General features: G+C 45.1%; 1 protein-coding gene across 2 annotated transcripts in view; it reads right to left on the bottom strand.

Moving 5' to 3' along the window:
- Nucleotides 1-24,626, bottom strand: part of TTC12 (tetratricopeptide repeat domain 12) — a 48,252-nt gene that overhangs the window by 9,240 nt on the left and 14,386 nt on the right. For both annotated transcript variants that reach the window (XM_061127217.1, XM_061127290.1), the window contains 8 exons: nucleotides 22,346-22,405; nucleotides 17,508-17,579; nucleotides 11,947-12,007; nucleotides 11,337-11,525; nucleotides 9,637-9,706; nucleotides 8,781-8,869; nucleotides 6,569-6,737; nucleotides 442-534 (listed from right to left, as the gene is read on the bottom strand). In XM_061127217.1, coding sequence (XP_060983200.1) covers nucleotides 442-534; nucleotides 6,569-6,737; nucleotides 8,781-8,869; nucleotides 9,637-9,706; nucleotides 11,337-11,525; nucleotides 11,947-12,007; nucleotides 17,508-17,579; nucleotides 22,346-22,405 — 803 coding nt within the window. The remainder of the gene's footprint in view (nucleotides 1-441; nucleotides 535-6,568; nucleotides 6,738-8,780; nucleotides 8,870-9,636; nucleotides 9,707-11,336; nucleotides 11,526-11,946; nucleotides 12,008-17,507; nucleotides 17,580-22,345; nucleotides 22,406-24,626) is intronic.

Raw genomic sequence — 24,626 nt, 5'->3', positions numbered from 1 at the left:
GGCTGGCTATCCATTATGCCACTGGCAGCCCAGGAGGGTTCCCCTGTGTTTCCGTGTTTCTCCTCCCTCCCCATCCCTTTCTCTTTTTCCTCCCTCCTTCTCTTTCCTATTTATTCAACACACATCTGCCAGGCAGTTCCCATTAGGCACTGATTAGGGGAAGAGGCTTCACCAGCACAGAACAATGGTAGGTTCGCTTACTATGAGAGGTGCAGTTCTAAGTATATGACGGCTTCCAATCCTGTTGAGGGCCGGGTCCCCCACACACAGAGGGATTGGGACAGAAGTGGTGACCACAGCCCCTGGGGACATCAGCTCTCCTACGCAGGGAATCCTGTGATGCTCAGTCGGCCTAACCTCCTGTGTGCCGTACATTTTAGAAGATCAGACAGTGCAGCGGAGGCTGCAGAAGAGATGTCCATTTCTGGTAAGAAAAATTACCTTTCTTGCAGAGCCAAGTCGGTGAGCAGTCCCATGGCTGAGTTGGCCTTTTTATCTGAGAAGTCAAGGAACGACACCAGAGCTTCCAACAACCTGCAAACATACATAACACCTTCAGGATGGGCTGACCTCCAGCTCACAGCATCCCCAGCGAGGGGGCCTGGCGTGGAGACCAGGGAGGAGTCGCACCTGAGCGAAGTGAGCTGAGAGGGCTGCTCGTGCCCCCAGGAAGCCCATCCCTTGCCCACCCCAATGAGGCAGGTACTGTCCCGTGAGAACAGTTCTACTACTTAATGTGCGGTTCCAGGGGCGTGAACAGTTTTACCCTGCATTCACTGATCATCAGACGCTGACCTGGAAGGCCTCTGGTGCCTCTACCGTGTGACTCTGGCTCGGCCAAGCTGAATCACACAGATGACATCCAAATGGCATGCTTACTAATGTGCGCTGATGACTAAGTGGGGGCCCCTTAATGAAGCGGGGGATGGATTAAAGATTTAACAAGATTTTGACAGGTTGCTGAATACATGAGATGAAATTTCAGAGAGTTAAACTCAAAGTCCTTCCCTGAGAGCTGGGAAATCTGTTTAAGTAACAGAATTGGGAGACCTAGTTGATAACTGACTCACGTGAAAAAGACTTAAGATTTTTAGCCAACTGCAGACCCAGGATATGAGCAAACAGTCTGGTGCGCCTGCCACAAAGCATAATGGAATATCAGGCTGGCTTAAGGGCTGACCAGAACCAGGACGATGGAGTGGAAGTCACGTGTCCATCCAGCAGACCCATACCGGGCACCTACAGCGTGCCGAGGGCTGCACTTGATTCTGGGACACCGTGCTGAGCGTCTGGCCTCCTACGGTGACATGTGTCAGGTGACAGGATAGAAACAGGCACATGCCAAGTGGGCACGGAGCCCAGCTGGCAAGAGCTGCAGGAGGATGGAGATGAGGAGGACACTCCCGCATCACTCGAAAGTGGAGCGTTGGCTACTCGTCCCTTTGTCCAGGCAGTCAACAGCACTCACTGGCACTGACTGTGTGCCAAGTAGGAAAAGGACAAGGACCCAGCTCTAAGGGGCTTGCAGGCCCGTGTCAGGCATGTGGGGACAGGAGCTGAGCATCCGAGGCAGAGGGCACAGCAGTCAGAGAGATGACGAGGCGTCAAACGGCAGAGGCACACTTGGGGACTGCTAGTGGCTTCTCACAGCTGGTGCGTAGGGTGTCCTGCTAGTGGACATGGAGCAGCCAGCCTGGGTCTTGATGGACTGTCTACAGCCTTCTGGAATGGCCGTACTTTCCCTGGGCAGCCTGAATCCCAAGTGTGGGTGGTGGATGACCTGCCTGGTGGGGGTGTATGGACAGGGGTGGGCTGTAGGCTTTTGAGGCCCTCTCAGTCTCTGAGTGAGAGGAGGTTCCAGGAAGTTGCATTTTATAATTTTATTTATTTATGTTTGGGGGCTGTGCTGGGTTGTCATTGCTGTGTGTGCTTTTCTCTAGTTGTGGTGCAAGGGCTTCTCATTGCAGCGGCTTCTCTCTGAACTGTGGGTTCAGTAGCTGCAGCTCCCGGACTCTAGAAGACAGGCTCAATAGTCATGGTACGCACTTAGTTGCTCTGCGCCTGTGGGATCTTCCTGGACCAGGGATCAAACCCATGTCTCCTGCATTGGCAGGTGGATTCTTTATCGCTGAACTACCAGGGAAGCCCTGAAGCTGCATTTAAATAAAGTCCCCAGGTGATTCCTAGACACTCTATATCTCGGAAGTTCAAGAACTAGTCTAGTAGGCAGTAGAAAGTCCTTTCAGCGTTTTAAGTAGGAAAATAACAGGACAGATGTGCATTCAGGACAAATCCCTTTGGTGGTTCAGCAGAGGTGGATTAAAGCAGGTGGCACAGGAGGCAGGGAATCCAGTGGGGGAGAGCTGGGACTGTTCGGACAATCAAGGTCAAGGCATGAGCTGGGACGAGGCCAAGTAAGGCGTACAGTCGACAAGAACGAGGCCTCATGATGACCTAGAGGGCATGCCTGAGACGCTGCAGGAGAGAGAGGAAATGCATCCGGGAGATGCTGAAGAGGCAGGACTGACAAGTACCATCTCCTGAGGGGTGTGGGGAGGGAGCCATCCAGGGAGCTCCCAGGATTCTGGCCTAGGCAGCAAGGCAGATGGAAATGCCATATACGAAGACAGGAAGTTCAGCTAAGCGGTGTGGGTTTGAAGAACTACTTTTGAATCACTAAGTTTGTGATAATATTACTAAGTTTACGGTAAAATTACTAAGCTTATGATAAAATTACTAAGTTTATGATAAAATTACTAAGTTTATGACACTTGGGATGTTGTGATGGAGGTGCCCAGTGACAGAAGGATGCTTCCTTCTAACATCTGAGAGAGAGACTTAGACATGATAACTGGGGCCATGGACAAGAAGAGGGCCAGAAGAGGATGTTGGGGTCCCTGACCTGGAAAGATGAAGCATAAGGGGGCTCGCCAAGGGAGCCAAGAAGGAATATCAGAGGGTAGGAGGAGGGCCAGAGAGAATGATATCATTACAAGCAGACGCCATGAGGCTACAATGGGAGATAAAGACAGAAAAGAACCCATCAGATTGGGTTCTTATATTCAGGAGCATGGCCTCCAGTCACCCACATGTATGGTACTGGGTTTATTTAGCAACTTGTTCTGAGAGGGGGCTGGAAGACAAACCACCTGAGGAATGGTTGAGGAAACAAGGATGCTTGGGCTGGAAAATGTCAGTGTCTCTGGACACATCAAGCAGTGGAGAGAGGGAGAGTGGATACAATCCGCAGGCCTCCAACAGACAGAACCGAGGCCTCAGTACAGAAGGCAGGCCTGCCCTGGGGTGGCGGGGGCAGGCAGCTTGTGTTTGGTGTAAGGAATCATCTTATATCAATCAGAACTGTTCCAGAACTGGGCACGCTCCTCTCCTTAGCTGGGGAGAGACCCCCCCGCCCCCCCAACCTATGAGCTGCTGTGGTGCCCATCCCAGTCAAATGGAGAAGAAGAGAATGCAAATGCTGGAATCTTCCCTGCAGCGCCTCACACACAGGCCTTTTGGACAACCCCAGAGGGGACACTGTGTTAGGTGGGGCTGGACTGGATTGCTGCTGTGGTCCCTCTGCACTGGGAGTTCTGCAAAACCCCAACTTCCCCAGGAGAACGGTCAGTGTTCCTGCTGTCAGAAATCATTTATTTCCCTCAGTTCAGATTCTTCCCTCACCAAAGCAAACCTATTTTCTTTAGTCTTGCAATGAATACTAATTAACCTGAGTAGCGCAGAAGAGGAGCTGGGGGTCTGAGATTCTCTGGGTTTTGTACTTGGAGACATAAATGAGACAAAATGCACTCCCTAACCGGACACAGATGGCAGGTCTGTCCTTTTTTCATGGCAGATGTTCTGCTCTGCTGACCTGCAGCTAATGGAAAAGGAGAGGTACCACAGGTCAGAAAATGGTCTAAATGACCAATAAGTGTGCTTTCCCCTTAGTTTAGGACCCTGAGCAATAGACCCAGAAGAAAGAAAGTGATGCAAAAGTCATTATTGAGTCCAAACCACATGTCAGGCATGATACTAGCTGCTTTCTTTGATGTGGCAGATGCTGTTTGCTGATGAACCAGACATCCCGTTATCTCCTTTCTGTCCTGCCTGCCTCTGCCTCAGAAGCTGGAACCATCTCCCCTCCAGGGCGGCATGTGACACAATTCTGACCAAAGAGACATAAGAGCAGTAGCTCCTCTTGATAAAAGGGACAGACCCATTTGGTGCTAACCTGTCTTAAAGAGGGATGTGATGCTTGGAGTTGCAGCAGCCTTATGTGACCATGAGGGAAAGGTCAAGAGAGGGACAGAGACCTTGACCCTGCCGTCATTAAGCCACCGAACCAGCTATTACTATCTTTAGTCTTTTGGTTTATAGAAAAACAAGACGAGTTCTCCTGGTAAGTCAAGAGACTAACCTGTCAAATGCTGTAGAAAAAAGTTTACCTGGCACATAGGCATCATCTCTCTGAAGTTTCACCATAAATCTCTGATACAGATGAGATACCAGGCACATCAGGGCTAAGCAGTTTACTGGGTCACACAAGCAGAAAGAGACACGTGGAGGCCTGAGGCTCCTGACTGCTTCAATCTAAAGCCCAGCATGTTTCACAAAGGGACACTGGCCTTCACTCTACTGCTGTCCACGCACATTTGTCCCTTCACTTTCTCATATGGGGAGGAAGGCGAGGGTCATGGGACCCGGCCTGTTTCAAACTACCTCGTTTCAGAGAACATGTTCCACCTATTTCCAGTTTACCTGGAGACAGATATTAACAAGAAGAGTGGGCACAAGGGTGATAGAGGTTTCTTCATCTAAAGCAAGTAGGCAGTACTGCACAAGATGATGACAAATGCCAAGACACTGGAAAAATTCAAATGAAACTCAAGCAATTAAAAAACAAGCTTAGGTGGGGGTGGGGAAAGCTTATGATAATTGTGGTTGTATTTACTCAAAGAGACCAAAACCAAATGAAAAAACATATGATGAAGGTACTGAGGAAATGACTGTAAAGTCATTTGAAATGTGAAATGCGCTTTTGATGACTTAACTCTGCTAACGACCCATCTACCCATGTGCGCTGAGCTTCAGGGGCTGCCAAGGCTTGTCCTGTGAGCCACAGTGCTGTGCTGGGCTGAGAAGGGGAGAGCCAGAACCTAGGCTCATCCCCACGCCATCCTCAGCACCCATGGGCCTCCTCACCAACGTGGGATGGGTACCAGAGCTCTCGGCATGGTCCAAGCAGGTCTGACACGGCTTCAGACTTGGCTGCCTTTCTAACAGGGAACAGACTAGGAGCAAGCTCCATGGCCTGGGAGACAGCTGGCTGAGATGACCCAAGTCACTCTCCGACCCCATCTGTGAAATGGGGGAGGACACTCATCTTGTCTCCTTCCCAATGAGATAACAGTGAGCAGAATCGGAAGCCAAATTCTGTTTTTAGATTACATAGATTACATTTATAAAGCAAAGGTATAACCAAGGCTGGGCTTCCCAGATGGTGCAGTGGTAAGGAACCACCTGCCTATGCAGGAGACGCAAGGGACTTAGGTTCAATCCGTGAGTCGGGAGTCCTCTGGAGGAGGAAGTGGCACCCCACTCCAGGATTCTTGCCTGCAGAATCCCATGGACAGAGGAGCCTGGCGGGCTACAGTCTGTGAGTTCACAAGAGTTGGATATGACTGAGCTCACACACAGACATAATCACAGCTACTATTTCTTTTAGATTGAACCACATGAAATTGCCAACATGCAAACTTTTCTTGACATAAAAAGTGGCAATTTCACATATTCAAACTAATAATCTTTAGATGGGAAAGCACCAGGCAGAATCACTATGGCCCATTAAAAAAAAAAAAAAGTTTACTTAGGAAAGAGGCACATTCCATTCCTATCACCTTAAGCCTTGGAAAGACCTACATGCAACAGTATTTGAGATGTGTTGTATTTATTTATACCCTACTCACTCCAAAAAGCATTTAAGGATAAGGAAAATCAGGTAGCATTACCTGAAATAGCAGTAAATGGAGAAAAATAAGAATAGGAGCAGGGTGGAGCCAAGACTGAGGCTAAAAGAGCAGAGGCAAATGGCCCATTTTACAGGTAGGTTTTGCAAGTGCCGCCATATTTACATGGTCTGCAGTATCTGTTCCCTGGTGGCCCAGTGGTTAAGACTCATGCAGGGGACCCGGGTTCAATCCCCGGCCAGGGAACTTGATCTGACATGCCGCAGCTAAGAGTTTGCATGCCTCAACCAAAGATCCTGCCTGCCACAACTAAGACCTGGTGTAACCAGATAAAGAAACCTGTGAAAAGAAAGAAACAAGCTCAGAAGTGACACTGTCCATGGTAGTAAGTTCAGACAGGAGTTTGTCCTGGAGGTCCTTAAGGGGGAGAGTTCCTCTCAAAGGCTCCTTCTGTTTTTTTTTTTTTTTTTTTTTTAATCCTTAATCTGGTTGGCTGGCTCCTCTCACATCAGAGATGTGGGAAAGGGGACAGGTCTTAACGTGGCAGGTGAAACCTGAGATGCCGCAGGGAAGCTCCCGCCCGCACGCACGCAGAGCCTTACCGGGTCAGGTCAAGGTGGCCGATGATCAGGTTCCGTCCATTCTCCGTCTGGGTGAGCTGCAGCAGCAGCGCCAGGCTCTGCTGCCGGATGGCCGGGACCCTGGAGGTCAGGAGGGAGGGCAGGAGTCCGCCCGTGTCCGGGCGCAGCACAAGCAGGCGCTGGTTCTCCTCTGCAAAACACAGGGCACGTCGGCCTCATGCAGACCACGGCGGTCACACGGGCTCTGTCCTCCCTCCTCTAAACAAGAAACCCAATTCTTCTCCAGGAGGCAGGATAATGAAGGTAAGAGCATGGATTCTAGAAGCAGACTGTTGGGTCTGAATGACCAGGAAATGCCGTTAGCTGAGTTATCAGCTTCCTCATTAGTGGAACAAGGAAGAGGACCAATGTAACAGAGTTGTCATGATGATGAAATGAGTTAATATGTGATGGTGTGGAGAGCAGGGACTGGCACATACATATATGTTAGCTAGTATCATTGTTCTTGCCAAAGGCCCCATGGTGCACGGTACCCAGAAATGTGAAGAAAGGGAAAGAAATCAGCTGAATGGTGAAAGAGCTTTAGACCATCGTTTTTCATCTAATGACCAAAGCAACCATCTGAGTTCTTTCTAGAAAACTAGAATGACCACATGAGAACATTAATGAATGAAGCACGCTACCCTTCCTGGTCGGTGAACTACTTCTAGGGTGGTAGCATTGGATATGCCCTCTCCCCCTTTCACCCAGTTCATTTTCTAACCCAGTGCATGAATTTATCTGAGAGCAGGCGAGGGATACAGGCTGTAATACGAGGCTAAGCTCTGAAACAGAGCACAGTTTGTTTAGATTACAGAAAAAAAATGGAAAGTAGCTCACTGTAAACAACTCAAATAACACAAAATGTGCATAAAAGTTTCTTCTCTGTAACATCCTCCAGGTAAGCCCTTTCCCTAAGGGGGGCTAGTATTCATATGAATAATGTTAAAACATAATACACCCTTCCCTGTAACTGGCTTTTCTCTCCAGTCAGCACTATATCACAGACCTATTTCCACGCCTTTCCTTTTAAGCATTCCTTTGTCCTATTTAAAAATGTCTCTGTATTTATTGAATTGGATATACCAAGATTCCATTCACCTGAGACAGAGCATTTAAGTCCTAAGTTGTGTCTGACGGTATATTTCCAGATGTTAAAAAAGATGTGACCCCAGGGTTCACAGAAACCAAAGTAGGGTGCAGACTGAGGAAGCAGGGCTGTACAGAGAGATACAGGCCCCATTAGGACTGAGGAAACACCTGGTCACCAAGTCCATCTTCTTAATCTCAGGCAAGGGGATCTATGCAAACACCACCCGGAGCCCACACAGTGTCCTATGAGTAGCAAGGCACCTTGATAAGGATGTTAGTCTGAGCATAATTCCCTTCATGGAAGAGGCCCCCTGATTCTCTAGAACCTAAGATTTCTAGAATTTAAGGTGATTCCTCCACTCTACTAAATGAATAAAAAAAAAATTATATTCTCTCATATTCAGCACTTAACCATTTACAGGCTGCATTCATAAGCTCCCTCGCTGACTTCCCATGTATGGGAGACACAGCTATTACTATTCCCATTTTCACTGTTTTGTGTTCAACGTCAAACATTTTCCCTCATTTGAAAAAACACTTTTTTTTTTTTTTAAATGAAACACCTAAAATTTTTATTTACATTGAGGTCACTGAAGTGACGACTATAAAAATTTAGCAAACCCCGGAAGATGCTAATATGTAAAAGGGAAGAGTTAGGGTAAATAAAATCTCCAAAGCATGTCACTGTCTCAATATTAAGCACTCAGTATTAACCAGTGTCACAAGAGGCCGTCAGGGATGGCCGTAAATCTCATGATGCTGAAATGGGTACTACGGTCAGCAAAAAGGAGCACTATTTTTCAGCACAGAAAAGGAAAAACTCTACCCGCCCCACTGCCAATGCATGAAGTGAAGCTACTTGTCTGCAAAGAGCAGGGCAAGTATCCAGGTGATGAGACATGATGCCGACCGTGACCTTGCCCACCATGGAGGCAGCTATGAGGGTGCAGCGCAAGTCTGCATGTTTTTTCCAGGGGACGGTCTAGACCTCCACTCTCCAGGGCCTATCCCAGGGGAACAGTCATGCCTTCCCCTGCCCCTGCTCTGTAACTCTCCCATTACCAGTGCATTGGTGATGATTGATGGTGGTTCCCTGGCTTACCGTTCTCACTGCACACTGCCTGCCAGAGTCTGAGAACAGATAAGCACACTGTCTCTTCCACGGCATCTTTTCCTGCTGTAGAAAAGCACCTACAAGTGGGCAAGGGAGAGACGTATTAAAATTGCAGTCTTGATCTTCCTTTCAGTTGGTTTCATTTCACCTCCAGACTCCTCAAATGTGGGTTTCAGCAGGTCACCAGGACCGAGGGACTGCTAAGCCCTGAACTGAAGTCCAGGACAAGGATGCAGCTGAGGAAGCTGGGGCTGCCTGGAAGGAGGACAGTGAGCCAGGGGCCAGGGCGATGGATGCACCAGACGAGAGAACTGTTCACAGGCCTCCTCACGCCCACAAATGTGTGCCAGTGACTCCAACCCATGTCTTGTCCTAATCCCCAGGAATTGCATCAGAACAACTGAAGTACAAAATAAAATTAAAATACATTTAGCAAACTACCTCCTGCCATATGAGTCTTTCTTCAGATGAAATTACACATGGGATCAGCCAGGACCCAGCTGATCTCATTTCCTGAAATGATCAGCAAATTCCAAAAGAGGAAAGGAATGAAGAGCCATCTTGCAAAAACGGGCAGGAAAACCCCCAGCAAGAATGGTCATTTCTCTGACTTTGAAGGGCTTGGAGGAACCCTGGCAAGTTTTGCTAACTTCACTCTCTCTGCAGTTGTTAACTGTGGTCTAACTCAAGCTGCTCCCAGCTCAAGGGTCTCACATGGCACCCGGTACCGACTGAAAGCAGTACCATCTACCACCACGCTGCCTGTGTGCCGAGTGTCTGATTGCATAAGACATGGTTGTCTTTCCTTCCTTTGAGGCCAGGCTGTCTTTGCAAGCATCCCTACCTTCTTATGACCTCATTCTCACTGATGATACTGAATCCATTGTTTGTTCTGAATAAAGTTCGTTCTGTGCCTGAAACAAATTCGGAGAAAACCACATCGTCAGAATCCTGAACTGTCTGCCTGAACAGTCTAGCTGTCACAGAGCCAGATGATAACAGAAAACCAATATGGAATGTCTAGGTCACCAAATCCACAGTTTGGGCAGAAATTAATGCCTCCCATTCTGAAACCTACACCTATCATCAGCCACTTGGTACCACAGTAAGAGAGACATCCTGTTCACAGGAAAGCTGGGTCTGGGTGGCCCTGTGAGTGATCTGACAACTCCTCATTTTGTAAGCTTTAGAGAGTCTCCAGGAGCTGCTTAACCTCCTGGAAGAACTGACATATACATCTGTTCTTAAATGTTTATTTCAAAGCTGTTTCCAGGCTCTAGAGAGGAACTGATAATCTTCAAGAAACTACTGCAGGGGTGTTTGAGCACCCTCCACTGTACACTAAAGAGAAGTCAGACTCCATCCATTTGTACAAAAAAACAACGTTCTGGCACTGAGAGACAAGGAAAGTTTCAGTCCTGGGATCAGTGATTACAGGAACTGGTAAGAGAGAGCAGCATGGGTCTCATTAGCAGGAGGATAGCTGATGTTTGCTCTCAAGCTCTTCTCACATCCTAAGAAACTATTAAGTGTGCTGGGATGAACTTCATGGTTTATCTTACAAAATTCTGTCTTCCATTCCTCTATAGTTGGGGGGAGGTATGTGGGGATAACACAGGGTGCTTGGGGGTATATATGGGGTATGTGGGGCTTCCCTGGTAGCTCGGCTGGTAAAGAATCTGCCTGCAATGCAGGAGACCCCGGTTCGATTCCTGAATTGGGAAGATCCCCTGGAGAAGGAATAGACTACCCACTCCATTATTTTGGGGCTCCCCTGGTGGTTCAGATGGTAAAGAATCTGCCTGCAATGCAGGAGACCCCAATTCGATTCCTGGGTCAGGAAGAGCCACTGTAGAAGGCATAGGCTACCCACTCCAGTATTTGGGGGCTTCCCTGGTGGTTCAGATGGTAAAGAATCCCCCTGTAATGTAGGAGATCTGGGTTTGATCCCTGAGTTGGGATGATCCCCTGGAGAAAGGAATGGCTACCCACTCCAACATTCTAGCCTGGAAAATTTCATGGACAGAGGAGCCTGGCTGGCTACAGTCCATGGGGTCGCAGAGTCAGACATGACTGAGCAACTTTCGCATGGGCTAAGTGTGGGGTATGCAAATGGCATGTGGGCATGTGCAGCCCATGGGGAACAGATGAGAGGTGGATGTGTGTGGTGTGTGAATATGCGATATAAGCATATATGGGGTCTGTATCCCACGTGCATGGTGTGTGTTTGCGTACATGAGGTGAGCATGCTGTGTGTGTGCGTGTTAAGTATATATGCAGTGGGTGTATGCTGTGTTTTTTGTTGCATTGTGTGTCTGGTATTTATTGCAGGTGTGTGCAGTGTCAGCAGAGGAGAGGATGGAGCTGGCTGGGTGGGGGATATTTCTTAAGCAACCCCTTTAGCATCTATATTATAATAGATCTTCAATCACTATCTGTGGAAGGAACAGAGGAAGGGATTCTTTGCCTCATATGGTCAGACCTCTAAACTCTGTCCCTTCATACTAGACAACATTCATGAGATCACACACACTGCTGGCTTACAATCCTTCATCATCTCAGTCAGGATTTCAATCCCCCCTGCGTAGAACAAAGGGATCTGATCAGGCTTGGAAAGAGTCTCCAGGAGATTCTTGGTCGTCACGGCCGAGTTCTTTCCTGAGTCCAGTGACTCCTGGGCTTCCTTCTCTTGAAGGTCTGCTTTCTCCTGAAGATCTACCTGATTCAGGTAATCTAGCAAAACAAGGAGGAGAAGCACAGCAACATCCTAACAAGCAACTCGTGGACCAACCTTTTTCTGAAGATGGAAAGTTGAGAGGCAGAAAGCATGAGAATAATTCAAACTTGTTTTCAGCATGGAAAACTTTTAGGAAGAGTGTACAGTTTCTACCCAGAATCTTAAAACATCTTGGAATCATTCAAGGACAACATCGTTTGCTGTCTAGAAAGCTCTGGGGGAGGATGGTAGAGAAAAGGAGGAAGGCCAAGAACAGAGAAAAAGGAGGCGGGCAGGGTGGTTAATGAGAGGATTGGACTGTGCAGGGCTGGGCAAGGCTGTGCCCGTGGCCAAGCGCAGAGAAGGCGTGGAGGGCACCCCAGAGCCAGAGCAGAGGGGAGGTGCAATTCAAACAAGGACGTCAGCAGGAAGTCTCACCTTTTACCTGTGTCTGCAGCTGGGGGTTTATTTCTAAGATCTTCTGATAACACTCTCTAGACTGGAAGAAAGAAACAAGGCCATGAAGAGTGGCTAGGGGGGAGCGGTGATTATAAGAAAGGCACTGGCTACCGCAGGGCTTGGCTTCTTCATTATCTCCTCCCAGCCTCCCCTGCTCCCCTCGTCAGAGGCAGGCATGGGGAACGCAGCGTGCATTTGACATTTTGTTTAGACTTCTCTGGTTCTGTGGGGGCAACGGGCAATATTTCAAAATTCATTTTTAAAAAGAGTGTTGTCAGATACAGTCTGTGATGGAAAATAACCACTCCTAAATTCTCATGGTTCATGACTGGCTGGGAGAGGAATAATCGTAAGGTTAATGCAAAATTCAGATATGATATCTGCACTGAGAAAGAATGGGAGGCTACCTGTCAGATATGCCCACATGGAATAAGGAAATAAATGAAGCTAGAAACATTGTTGACGGAGACTTCGGAACAGGAAGAGACAATTGCCTATTCAAATGTGCAGGCTGCAAAGGGCTAGTGAGGGGGCTGTTCACTGGCCATGGAATAGTCAACTAGAACCCCTGAGAGTGAGGGGCTCTCGCTGAGGACACTGTTAGAAAGTTTCTGCAGAAGAAAGATTCTTGCTAATGGGTTTAGGATGACAGGTTTAGGGCAGAGAAGAAAAGCTCAGGGGGGAGAAAAAAATGGTTCTCAGATATCTTAAAGGCTCAAGACTCATCTAGAAGATCAGGATTAAGAAATAAACTGAAGAGAAAAACATCACATTAAAACAGGAAAGAGTGTTGCAAGATATTGAACATGGTAACTGTAATAGATTGAATGTTTGGATCTTCCCAAAATTCATGTTGAAACCTAATCCCCAATGTGATGGATCTGGATGTCTGGGCTCCGGGAGGCAACTGGGTCAGAGGTGAAGCCATCATGAGGGAGATGAGTACCATTATTAAACAGACCCAGAGAGCTTCCTTGCTCCTGCTGCCTGTCTATGAACTAGGACAAAGGCCCTCATCAGACACTGAATTTGCTAGCATCTTGATCTTGGACTTCCTAGAATTGGGAGAAATAAACCTTTGTTGTATAAGCCACCTGGTCTATGGAACCCCAAAGGACTAAGATAATATCCCTGTTTCCAACTTCTTTTCAACCCTAGCTCTAATCTATCAGTAATTCTCGTTGACTTCACTGTGAGCATATAAGCAGAAGCCCTCACTTCTTACCACCTTCATTGTCACCAACCTGGTCCAAGCCATCATCACGTCTCACTTGGATGATTTGTTGCAATAGCGTTCTGACTGGTTTTCTGTCTTTTTCTTACCATGTCAAAATACATTCTCAATACAGCAGAGTGTTCCTTTAGAATACAAGTCAAATCATTTCAGTTCTTTACTCAAAACCTTCTGATGGTTCCCAGAGCACTCAAAATAAGAGTCCAGGTCCTTCCATAAACCTGTAGGGCCCTAGGGCATCAGTCCCTCACACACTCCCACAGGCTCACCCTATCTCCTCTCACCCTCCTTGCTCTTTCCATTCTAACCATCTGTCTGTCTGGACCATTCCTCCACTGTATATCCACATGGTTTCCTCACTTCATGCCCCCCTTTCCTTCAGAGAATCCTTCCCTGGCCACTCTCTATAAACCCAATCTCACCTTCACCACTTCCCAGTGATACTTATCACTATCTAATGTACCACACATCTACTTATTTGGTTTCTATCTTGCAACAGGTCACCCTTACTGCGAGAAAGTGAGTCAAGGATTTTCTCTGGCTTCCTACTGATTTCCTGCTGCCTAGAACAGTGCCTGGGACACAGAGAGTATGCGTTAAATATTTGCTGAGTGAAATAATTAACTAAATAAATTAATGACTAAATGGAATTTGGTGGACAGGGGATTAACATTTTCCTTTTTACTTCTCTATTATTTGACTTTATCCTGATAAGTTTATATTATTTTTGAATTAAACTCCAACAGAGAATAATTTTTTAAAAATGTACAATAGGGAGCAATTTCTTTTTAAACACATTATATCTTGTAAATGGAAATACATCTCATGTTCATGGATTGGAAGCCTTAATATTGTTAACACTATTCAATGCAATTCAATGCAATCTCCATTAAAATTCCATCTGTCTGAATAACATTCCATTGTATAAATATACCACATCTTTATTCATTCATCTGACAATGGGCATTTAGGCTGCTTACATGTCTTGGCTATTGTAAATAGTGCAACAGTGAACACGGGTGCATGCATCTTTTTGAATTATGACTTTCCCTAGATATATGCTCAGGAGTGGGATTATGGGATCATAAGGTAGCTCTATTTTTAGTGTTTTTAAGGAACCTCTATACTGTTGTCCAATTTATATTCCCACCAACAGCGTAGGAAGGCTACTTTCTCTCCACACCCTCTCCAGCATTTATTATTTATATTACTCAGCCATAAAAGAAGAATAAAATAATTCCATTCACATCAACATGGACAGACCTAGAAATTATCATACCAAGTGAAGTAAGCCAGAAAAAGACAAATATGATATTCCTTATTGTGAAATCTAAAAAAAAAATGACACAATGAACTTATATAGAAATAGACCTACAGACATAGGAAAAAAACTTATAGTTACCAAAGGGGAAAGGGGGAAGAGAGACAAATTAGGAATTTCAGTTCAGTTCAGTCGCCCAGTCATGTCTGATTCTTTGCCATCCCATGGACTGCAGCATGCCAGGCCTCCCTGTCCATCACCAACTCCCGGATTTTACTCAGACTCATGTCCATCCAGTCGGTGATGCCATCCAACCATCTCATCCTCTGTCATCCCCTTCTCCTCCCACCTTCAATCTTTCCCAGCATCAGGGTCTTTTTTAAGGAGTCAGTTCTTCACATCAGGTGGCCAAAGTTTTGGAGTTTCAGCTTCAGCATCAGTCCTTCCGATGAATATTCAGGACTGATTTCCTTTAGGATTGACTGGGGTTTGATCTTCTTGCAGTCCAAGGGACTCTCAAGAGTCTTATCTAATACCACAGCTCAAAAGGATCAATTCTTCGGTGCTCAGCTTTCTTTACAGTCCAACTCTCACAGCCATACATGACTACTGGGAAAACCATAGTTTTGACTAGATGGACCTTTGTCAGCAAAGTAATGTCTCTGCTTTTTAATATGCTGTCTAGGTTGGTCATAGCTTTTCTTCTAAGGAGCAAGTGTCTTTTAATTTCATGGCTGCAGTCACCATCTGCAGATTTTGGAGCCCAAGAAAATAAAGGCTGCCACTGTTTCCATTGTTTCCCCATCTATTTGCCATGAAGTGATGGGGCTGAATGCCATGATCTTAGTGTTTTGAATACTCAATTTTAAGCCAGCGTTTTCACTCTCCTTTTTCACTTTCATCAAGAGGCTCTTTAGTTCCTCTTCACTTTCTGCCATAAGAGTGGTGTCATCTGTGTATCTGAGGTTATTGATATTTCTCCCAGAAGTCAGGATTCCAGCTTGTGCTTCATCCAGCCCAACATTTTGCATGATGTACTATGCATATAAGTTACATAAGCAGGGTGACAATATACAGCCTTGACATAGTCCTTTCCCAATTTGGAACCAGTCTGTTGCCTCATGTCCAGTTCTAACTGTTGCTTCTTGACCTGCATACAGATTTCTCAGGAGGCCGGATGCTGCTGCTAAGTCACTTCAGTCGTGTCCGACTCTGTGCGACCCCATAGACGGCAGCCCACCAGGCTCCCCTGTCCCTGGGATTCTCCAGGCAAGAATACTGGAGTGGGCTGCCATTTTCTTCTCCAATGCATGAAAGTGAAAAGTGAAAGTGAAGTCGCTCAGTCGTGCCCGACTCTTAGCGACCCCATGGACTGCAGCCTACCAGGTTCCTCCGTCCATGGGATTTTCCAGGCAAGAGTACTTGGAGTGGGGTGCCATTGCCTTCTCCACAGGAGGCCGGATAGTCACATGTAAAAGAATGAAGTTGGATCACTTCCTCACACTCTATACAAAAATTAACTTGAACTGGATCAGAGATCTAAATACAAGAGGTAAAGCCATAAAATTCTTAGATCTTGGATTAGGCAATGGTTTCTTACATTTGATATCAAAATCATAGGCAATCAAAGGAAAAAATTAGGTAATGTAGACTTTCATTAAAATTAAAAAAACTTTTGTGCTATGAAGTGAAAAGATAACACAGAGAATGGAAGAAAATATTTTTAAATCATTTATCTGATAAGGGACTTGTATCCAGAATTTATATTGAATATTACATTATGATAATATTTATATTACTTGATATTTAAGTTATATAAATATAAATTTATACCAGATTGATTACATTTATATTCAATATAAAAAGACAACCTATTGATAAAATAGACAAAGGATCTGAAGAGACATTTCTCCAAAGATACATAAATGGCCAATAAGCACATGAAAAGAGACTCAACATTATTAGCCAACAGAGAAATGCAAATCAAAATTATGAAATACCACTATAAGGTGGTATACTCATCAGGACGGGTATAATAAAAAAGACAAATAAATAGCAAATACTGTCTGGGATGTGGAGAAATCAGAAACATACACTGCTGGCAGGAATGCCAAATGATACAGCCACTCTGGAAATCACATGGGCAATTCTTCCAAAGAATAAACACAGAGTTATGGTGTGACTCATCAGTTTCACTCCTGGGTGTATAGCCAAAGAGACCGTAAACATGTGTCTATAGAAATGCTTGTACATGGATGTTCATAATAGCCAAAAATGGAAATAAGTCACATGTTCAACTGACGAACAGATAAATAAAATGTGGTATATCCATAAATGGAATATTGTTTGGCAATAAAAGAAATTAAGTACTACATATTAATATATTACAACATGGATGAAACTTGCAAACATTATGCTAAGTGAAAGAAACCAGTCATGAAAGACCACAAATTGTATGGTTCTATTTATATGAATATTGTAGAACAGGCAAATGGATAAAGACAGCAGTAGATTATTAGTTGCCTAGGGGTGAACTGGGGGTGGGGGTGGAGGGAAGGGAAGTGACTGCTAGTGGGTGACAAAAATGTTCTAAAGTTGACTGTGCAATTCTGACAAGACACTAAAAACCACTGAGTTGTGTATCTTCCATAGAAGAATCGTTTGACACCTGAATTAGATCTTAACAAAGCTGCTATTACAAAATATATCTCAGTGTGTACATATATCTGCATGGTTGCTTTCTGGTGATGAGATCACAAGTGAATTTTGCTTTTTCATCTTTTTGCTTATGTCTTTTCTCTCCAGAGATGCTCCTCCTGGGGCTGAAAGAACACTGGGAGAAGACACAGCAGAAGAGGTTCCTATGGCAGGTGGGGCTGTACCAGATGACACTCAATATCCTCCCCAACTCTAAGATTTACTGTGGAAAATACTGAAACGTGGATTAACATCTCATCAACTTGGAGGAATGTGGTTCTCCTCTGAGACACTCTGAAGCACTGCTCCAAGATCAAACATACCACTTAAGCTTCCTCTTGCACTTACCTCACTGTAGTTCTTTAGGGCTAGGTGGGCTTTTCCCATGTGGAAATAAGCTTTTGTGCATTTTTCATCACACTGCATAAAAGAGAATCACTGATCAGATGTTTTGGAAGATTTGAAATCATCAGCACCAACTGCCCAGCTAATAGGGTTAGGGCAGCACTTTGATTCCCAGGACAGCCACCAGAGTTGACAATTAAGACTTTTTCTGTGCATCTGTGACCAAAATAATTGATGCTTGCAAGGAGCCTGGATGCACAAGTAAGCTCTATATCAAATTAATTCATGATACTCGCCAGTTTTCATTTCCATTTAATGAAACTCAACCAGGAAACAAACCAGAAACCCTTAGTTTAGAAGAGCTCTTGACCCTGGTTGAACATTAGAATCACCTGGGGGTGCTTGTAAAAAAATCCTGACAGCCCACCTGAAACCCACAGCAATTAAATTATACCCATGGGTAGGACTGAGGCATCGATAATTTCTTACACTCTCCAGGTAATATAAATGCCCAACCAAGTTTGAGAACCACTGGTTTATTAGCAGGTAGGAAAATTTACTCTGGGTAAACAACTGAGGTTATTATTACATCTTAGGAAGCCTGGCAAGTTCCTCCCTTGAAATAAACCACAATATACATACCAGGAACTTGGTTTGTTATCACTTTTGATCAGAAAGTGAGCCCCCTTTAAAACTTATGAAACTTATGGCTGAAACAATACTGCTTGTTCAAGGGACCCTGCACTGCCCTGCTCTGAATTACTGTAACTACAGAGGGAATGATATAGGACAAAGACATAAACTTAAAGCATCCAGTTAATTCACTGAAGCCCTTTTATGTGCCAGGCCTTGTTCCGGGTCAGATGCTGTCAGGCATGTGTATGTACAGAGGGAGTCCAAGCTCAGGAGTCTAGAAGGTCCTGGGTGAAGCCCTGTCTGCCTCTCACTGGCCAGGCCCCCCAGGTTTTCTGAGGTCATCATCCCCATCTGCAAAGTGGAGATCATAACAGTGTTTCTCCTGGGCTGTTGTGAGGAGAAAAAGTGTGTAAAACAGTGCAATACCAGGTAACAGAGTGTTAGCTGCTATTGCTGCATTTACAAGAAAAGCAATCCATTTCAGGGCAAAAAGGAAAATTTAAGAAAAGCTAAAGAATAATAGAAGGGGTAACAATAATCATTACATTTGAAGAGGCCTTTATAGATGCATTTTCATGAATATCATCTCCTGATTCCTTGCTAAGTGAATGATGGTAATTATATTAATTACCATTATTTTCAGTCCTGACTATATGGTTCATAAGAATGGTCTTATGTAAACCTTATAGCAACTCTATGAAGGAGATATAGTTATTACTCCCATTTCACAGATGAGGAAACCAGGAATCAGAGAGGTTTAAGGTCACGCAGACCCTAAATGGAAGAACTGGGATTAAGATCTAGCCATTGGACTCCAGGACCCAAAGGCTTAGAAATCACACCGGATCTCCTTCAGAGAAGTGCTACAGCAATTCAGAAGAAGGAAACCCACTCTGAAGAGATATACAGTAAGTCCCCTACATACGAACCTGCAAACTGCAAACTTTCAAAGATGCAAATGTGCATCTGGTTCCAGCAAGCAACATCTCCCTCCTCCAGTCAGTAACCCTTCTTGCCTGTTCACTCCTTGCCAGCCCCGTATGCCAACTGTTGTACCAAACTACTGTACTTTTCAAGGTACTGTACGCTGACTAAAAATGTTTTCTTTATTTTCTGTTCATTTGCTTTTTACGCATTATTTCTGTGAAACCTATCATAGTACAGTACTATATAGCCGATTGTGTTAGTTGGGTACCATGGCTAACATTATTGGACTTATGAACATATTGGATTTATGAACGCACTCCTGGAATGGAACTTGTTCCTATGTAGGGGACTTACTGTAGTCTAACAAAGACATACTGCATTTCAGAGGATGCCAAGACAATCACATAGAAACCTTTGGGGGTGGGGGCAGTGGAAATGTGGGGATGGGGGCAGCTGAAATGCCCCTGGCAGGGATGAGTGTTAAACCCATGCGAGGAGACAAGAGCTTTGAAGGAGAAACTGCAGGGAGCTGTGGTGTGAACCCTGCAGAACTCACACGGGATGGAACTAAGGCTTCACTGGCAGACGTCAGGGTTCCAACAGGGGAAAGGGAGTACCACTGTGCCCTCCTGACGGGGTGTATTGGGGCCACGCCTCTGCAGACACTGACACCAGGGCCCGCTCACGCGCTTTCTCACTAATAGGCCCTTTCTCCTTTGATGAGGTATCAACTCTCACCAGGACTCTCTCAGGCAAACCCCAGATCCCCTTAAAAGGAATTCTGCCTTCAGAGGAAGATGTCTTTTATTGTGAAGGAAGAGTTCTGCCAAGAAAGAAATGATTCTAATCCTAATTGAAACCTGTTTCACTGCCTTATCTTCCCAGACAAGGAACATGGGCCTCGAAATATCATCACATGGGCTTGTCGCTGCCAATTCACAGGTGTCAAAAATACTAAATTGGCATGAAAGGACTAATACTTTCATGGAGTAAAATGATAATGGAGTGCCACTGATGTTCACTACTGATATTTTAAAATGTGGAACTTTTTCTTTTGATTCACAGCTTCCATGTAGAGCCAACCATTGTTAGTTTTTAGATCTCCTTACACATTTTTTTCCCCAGCCCTCCAAGTGTTCACCTAATCCTCTGCAACAGGGAGCCTTGTTGGGCTCTTATCAAGGTTGGTTGCTGGGTCTCAGCTATGCTGGACCAGCTCTGCTTCGGTCTCACCGTTCGTCACACCGTGCTTCAATTAACGTTTAGGAACAGGCCAACGTGTCGTGCTGAATCACCATGAGGCTGTGATTAACTCTTTGGGCCTTCACAGTTCAGAAAAGATACTCATGAGAAGCCCCACGAGATCTTGTTTCTGCCACAGAAGGAATGAGAGCCACGCCCAGAGATGATGGGGTTTCCAGTTTCCAAGGAGAGGTGTTTACAGTCAATGGCTCAGGGCACCAGCCTACGGCAAGGCCAACGTGGGCTATGTGATCCCGGGCAGTTTACTTAATTAATCTCTGAGGTTCAACTTCCTTGTTAGAAAGATAAGGATAACTGTGGTGTTGACCAGAACAGAAGGCTGTGAGCCTCCAATGAGATGGGTCACAGCCAGCGAGCAGAAACGCAGCTTTTGCTCTTATTGCTAAAATACCAGAGGAAAATGCCCTTGCCTCTCTCTTCTCTTACAGATGATAGTAGGAAAAAAAAAAATAAATAAACACCAAAAAACCATGATCACATAAAGTGACATAACAGGCTAGCAGATCTCTGCTGGAGCCATGAAGAACCATGAAGGCACCAGCTTTGGGCAGTTCTCATCACTTAAAGGTTGTCACGAGGCCGTGGGACACGGTGTTCCCTGCACCATATCTTCTAGGGGGTAAAGAAATCAAGCACTCCAGATGTCTGTTTTGGAGAGACCCTCGTGTTTTAGAAACTGTTATAGGAAAGGTGAGTTTCAAATTCCTTGCCTACCTTCTCAATAGAAAGTAAGGAAGTAGGCAGGGACAACGTGCTGCTGCAGTGATGGGCTCTTGGCTGGGCCGTGCCTGCTCACTAAGCTGGGTTAGGCTGGGCTGAGGAAACTAAGCCCAGGATAAACCTGACACATTTTCCTGGCACTTCAATTTTACTTGATTTTAAGTTATTTAAAATAATACAGTTATATTAAAACAAATAGATACAGTTAATGGTGTGCAATGCAAAATTTGCAAGGATTTCCAAGATATAGCAAAGTCGCTCAGTCATGTCCGACTCTTTGCAACCCCATGGACTGTAGCCCGCTAGGCTCCTCTGTCCATGGGATTCTCCAGGCAAGAATACTGGAGTGGATTGCCATTTCCTTCTCCAGGGGATCTTCCCAACACAGGGATCGAACCTGGGTCTCCCGCACTGCAGGCAGACTCTTTACTGTCTGAGCCACCAGGGGCCCCTAGAAATAATTTGCACCTGAGAAGAAATTTCATGCTCTCTGCTTTTAGACCCTCCAGGGGCTCATGTTCCTTCTGTTAGCACGTTGGCAGGAAGGTTGAGAGGCATTGGTTTTGATTATTTAGTTAAAGCCCCCTGTGACAGAGTAACTTGGGGGAATGTGGATTAAAGGTTATTTAAATATTTAGTCATCTGAAATAATGTTCCAAAGAAGTGATCATGACATTTCTCTTTTAAAAACCCTTCTAAGATTTCCACTAACAGTCCTTCCTTCTCTCTACCTTTGATTATCCATTTTTGCAGAAATACCATGCACAGTGTTATGCTATCTGCCTGAGGCCTGACTAGCATCCAGGCGGAACAACAGAAAATCTTTCTTCTGATTATTTCTCTACACAGAAGGGTGCTATGATATATTTCTAAATTATCAGAGCTGGAGGGGAAAAGGATGAACTGATGAGGAAGAATGACGACGTGGCAGAAACAAGCCCCCCAGGTTGGCTCTAGAAAGTGTAAGACGCATCTTCACTACCTCAAGGAGCAAAGCGTCTGCTAACACAATAGTAAAGGGTAAGCCATTGTGATAAAACCCTGAAAAGCCGATGTTAACAACAGTTTCTCTAGAGTACTCCCTGTGGGTGAGGCACCACAGGTGTTATCATAACCCTCACAACAATTCTATTCTCTCCCATTTTACAGATGAGGAAACTGAGGCTCTGACTGCCGTGTCTACACCACTTCCCACTATGATACACCACAGCTCCCCTCTATTCACTTCAGGACTGAGACACCCAGCCTTGAGCAATACCACCTCCATCATGTGGAAGAGGAAACAATCTTCTTACCTTCAGAGCCCAGTCACAATCCACCAGTGCCTTCCGGTAGTCCCCAAGTTTGATATAAGCCTGTAAAGACAAAAATAGCTGGTGTTCACACACAGTTCTGCAGCCAGCAGTCTCCAGTCAGTGCAGAAAGAGCAGTCGGGAAGGAGAGTGGTGAGAAGTATTGATAACTGGTCCCTGCCTGCATCCGTCAGGGTCCCAGCAGGAAACAGACAGCATTCATACTGGGTAACAGGGGAGTTTAATGAAGGGACTATTTACAGGGTGAGTGCAGGGCAGATGGAGACCAGCAGTGGATAGCCAGCACCACTCCTAGACCTGAAGGAGCAGAAGGAGGAGTAACAGACAAAACAGAAGAGGGCTGCTTTGTGAAGAATGCTGCTTAAGAGGAGCTGAGGCCTTTAGTAGAGCAGAAACTGGAGGAGGAAGCCCCAGTTCACTTTCCTCCTTCCTTCTGATCTCACTGGCCAAACGGAAGTTAGAAAGCTGGGAAGCCAAGAGGCCAGTCCACAGAGGTCAGTCCCCCAGGGCACAAAAGGATCTGGAGGAACAAACAGAAAATACCCAGCACACTAAACACCCCTCCAAAGGAAAAGCCAGTTCCTGGAGGCTACCCTGCTGTGAATGTTCCAGAAGGAAACCAAATGAGAAAGGGGATCAAAACGACAGATAATAACAAGTGTTGGTGAGAATGTAGGAAATCAGAGCACTCATACACTGCTGGTGGGAACTGCAGTGATTTTGGAAGACAGTTGAACTCAAAAGGTAAAACACAGAGGTGCCATATGATACAGCAATTTCACTCCTGGGTATATAGCCAAGGGGACTACACGTATATGTTCATGCAAAAAGTTGCATGCCAATCTTCAGAGCAGCATTACTTATAATACCCAGAAAGCAGAAATAACTCAAATGTCCATCAACTTATGAATGGGTAAACAAAATATAGTAGATTCACACAATCAAATATTATTTGGAAATAAATAGGAATGGGGTACTGATGTACACTACAACATAGATGCACCCTGAAAACACTATTGAATGGAAGAAGCCAGACACATAAGGATAAATACTGTATGATGTCATTTACATGAAAAGCCCAGAACAGTCAGGTGCATAGAGGTGTATAGAGACAGAAAGTAAATTAGTGGTGACCTAGGGCTGGGGTGGGGGAGGACAAGAGGATTGAGGAGCTTAAAGGGTATGGGGTTCTTTTGGGGATGATGAAAATGTTCTAAAATTGGTTGTGGTGAGGGTTGCGCAAGCCTGTGAATAGAAACCACTAAATTGTATTTTCAATAGGGGAATTATTGGTTATAGCAACTGTAACTCAATAAAGCTGTTACCAAAATATGATCAAGAAAAAGTTTTGCTTCTTTCCTCCTGAGAGAAGTGAGGAGTTTATACAGGAAATGAGCTCATACAGGAAAAGAGCTCATGCAGGAAATGAGCTGACATATAAGAGTCAGACCATCACCAGGAGCCCTTGGTTTCAAATGCCTTGCAGCTCTCTTCTGGGATCCCCTAGAATTGGGGAAAATCTTGAAAACCAAGCATTAGCTCAGAATTCTGTGATTCACTCAAACTGAACTAACTTAAGAATTTAGATCATTTATAGTTTCCAAGAACTGTGGCATATAAGCAAATGAAAGTCTGCAACAAAGCTGTTATACCCTCTGTATTAATTACTGGATATGAAAGATGCTTAATAAATTCTTGTCAAGTTGCACAAAGTAGACTTTAAGTGCTCTCTTTCGGAAAGTTCCCTAAGAAGCAGCAGTGATCACCCTGTCGGAAGAAAGGAAAACTAGGCACCAGCGTACCATTAGTCACCAATAACAGATCCAATACTCCACAGAGGTCTGCCCATGATCAAAACCGCACCAGGGTACTGTGACATTCTGGACAATAAATTGGATGAGACTTCTACACGGACAAGCCAATTATGAGTTAGTGTTATAATTCACGAAAATCTAAGCAGTCAACCAAAGTGAAGGGGGAGCAGGCAACAGCAGGTTAATGGAATTTCTGCTGGGCAGTTCTTTGTACCAGTAGAAAGGAAGCTGCTAGGCAGTGCTTTCATTAACAGGGGTTCAGTACTAATCGAAGATGATGACTCTTTGAGCTCTCTGTTCTATATAAAGCACCATCCTTTCCTCTGGGTTTGGGGTTTCATTTGGAAGTCAGAGGATGTGAGGAAGAAACTAGCATCCTTCTAGACAACTTTAGTCATGACTTCACGACATTGTTATTCAGGATGCAGACTCTGTATGGGCTTTAACAA

Source organism: Dama dama, chromosome 1 (genome assembly GCF_033118175.1).
Source record: "Dama dama isolate Ldn47 chromosome 1, ASM3311817v1, whole genome shotgun sequence".
NCBI classification, from domain to species: Eukaryota; Metazoa; Chordata; class Mammalia; order Artiodactyla; family Cervidae; genus Dama; species Dama dama.
This window is presented reverse-complemented; position numbering and strand designations above follow the sequence as displayed.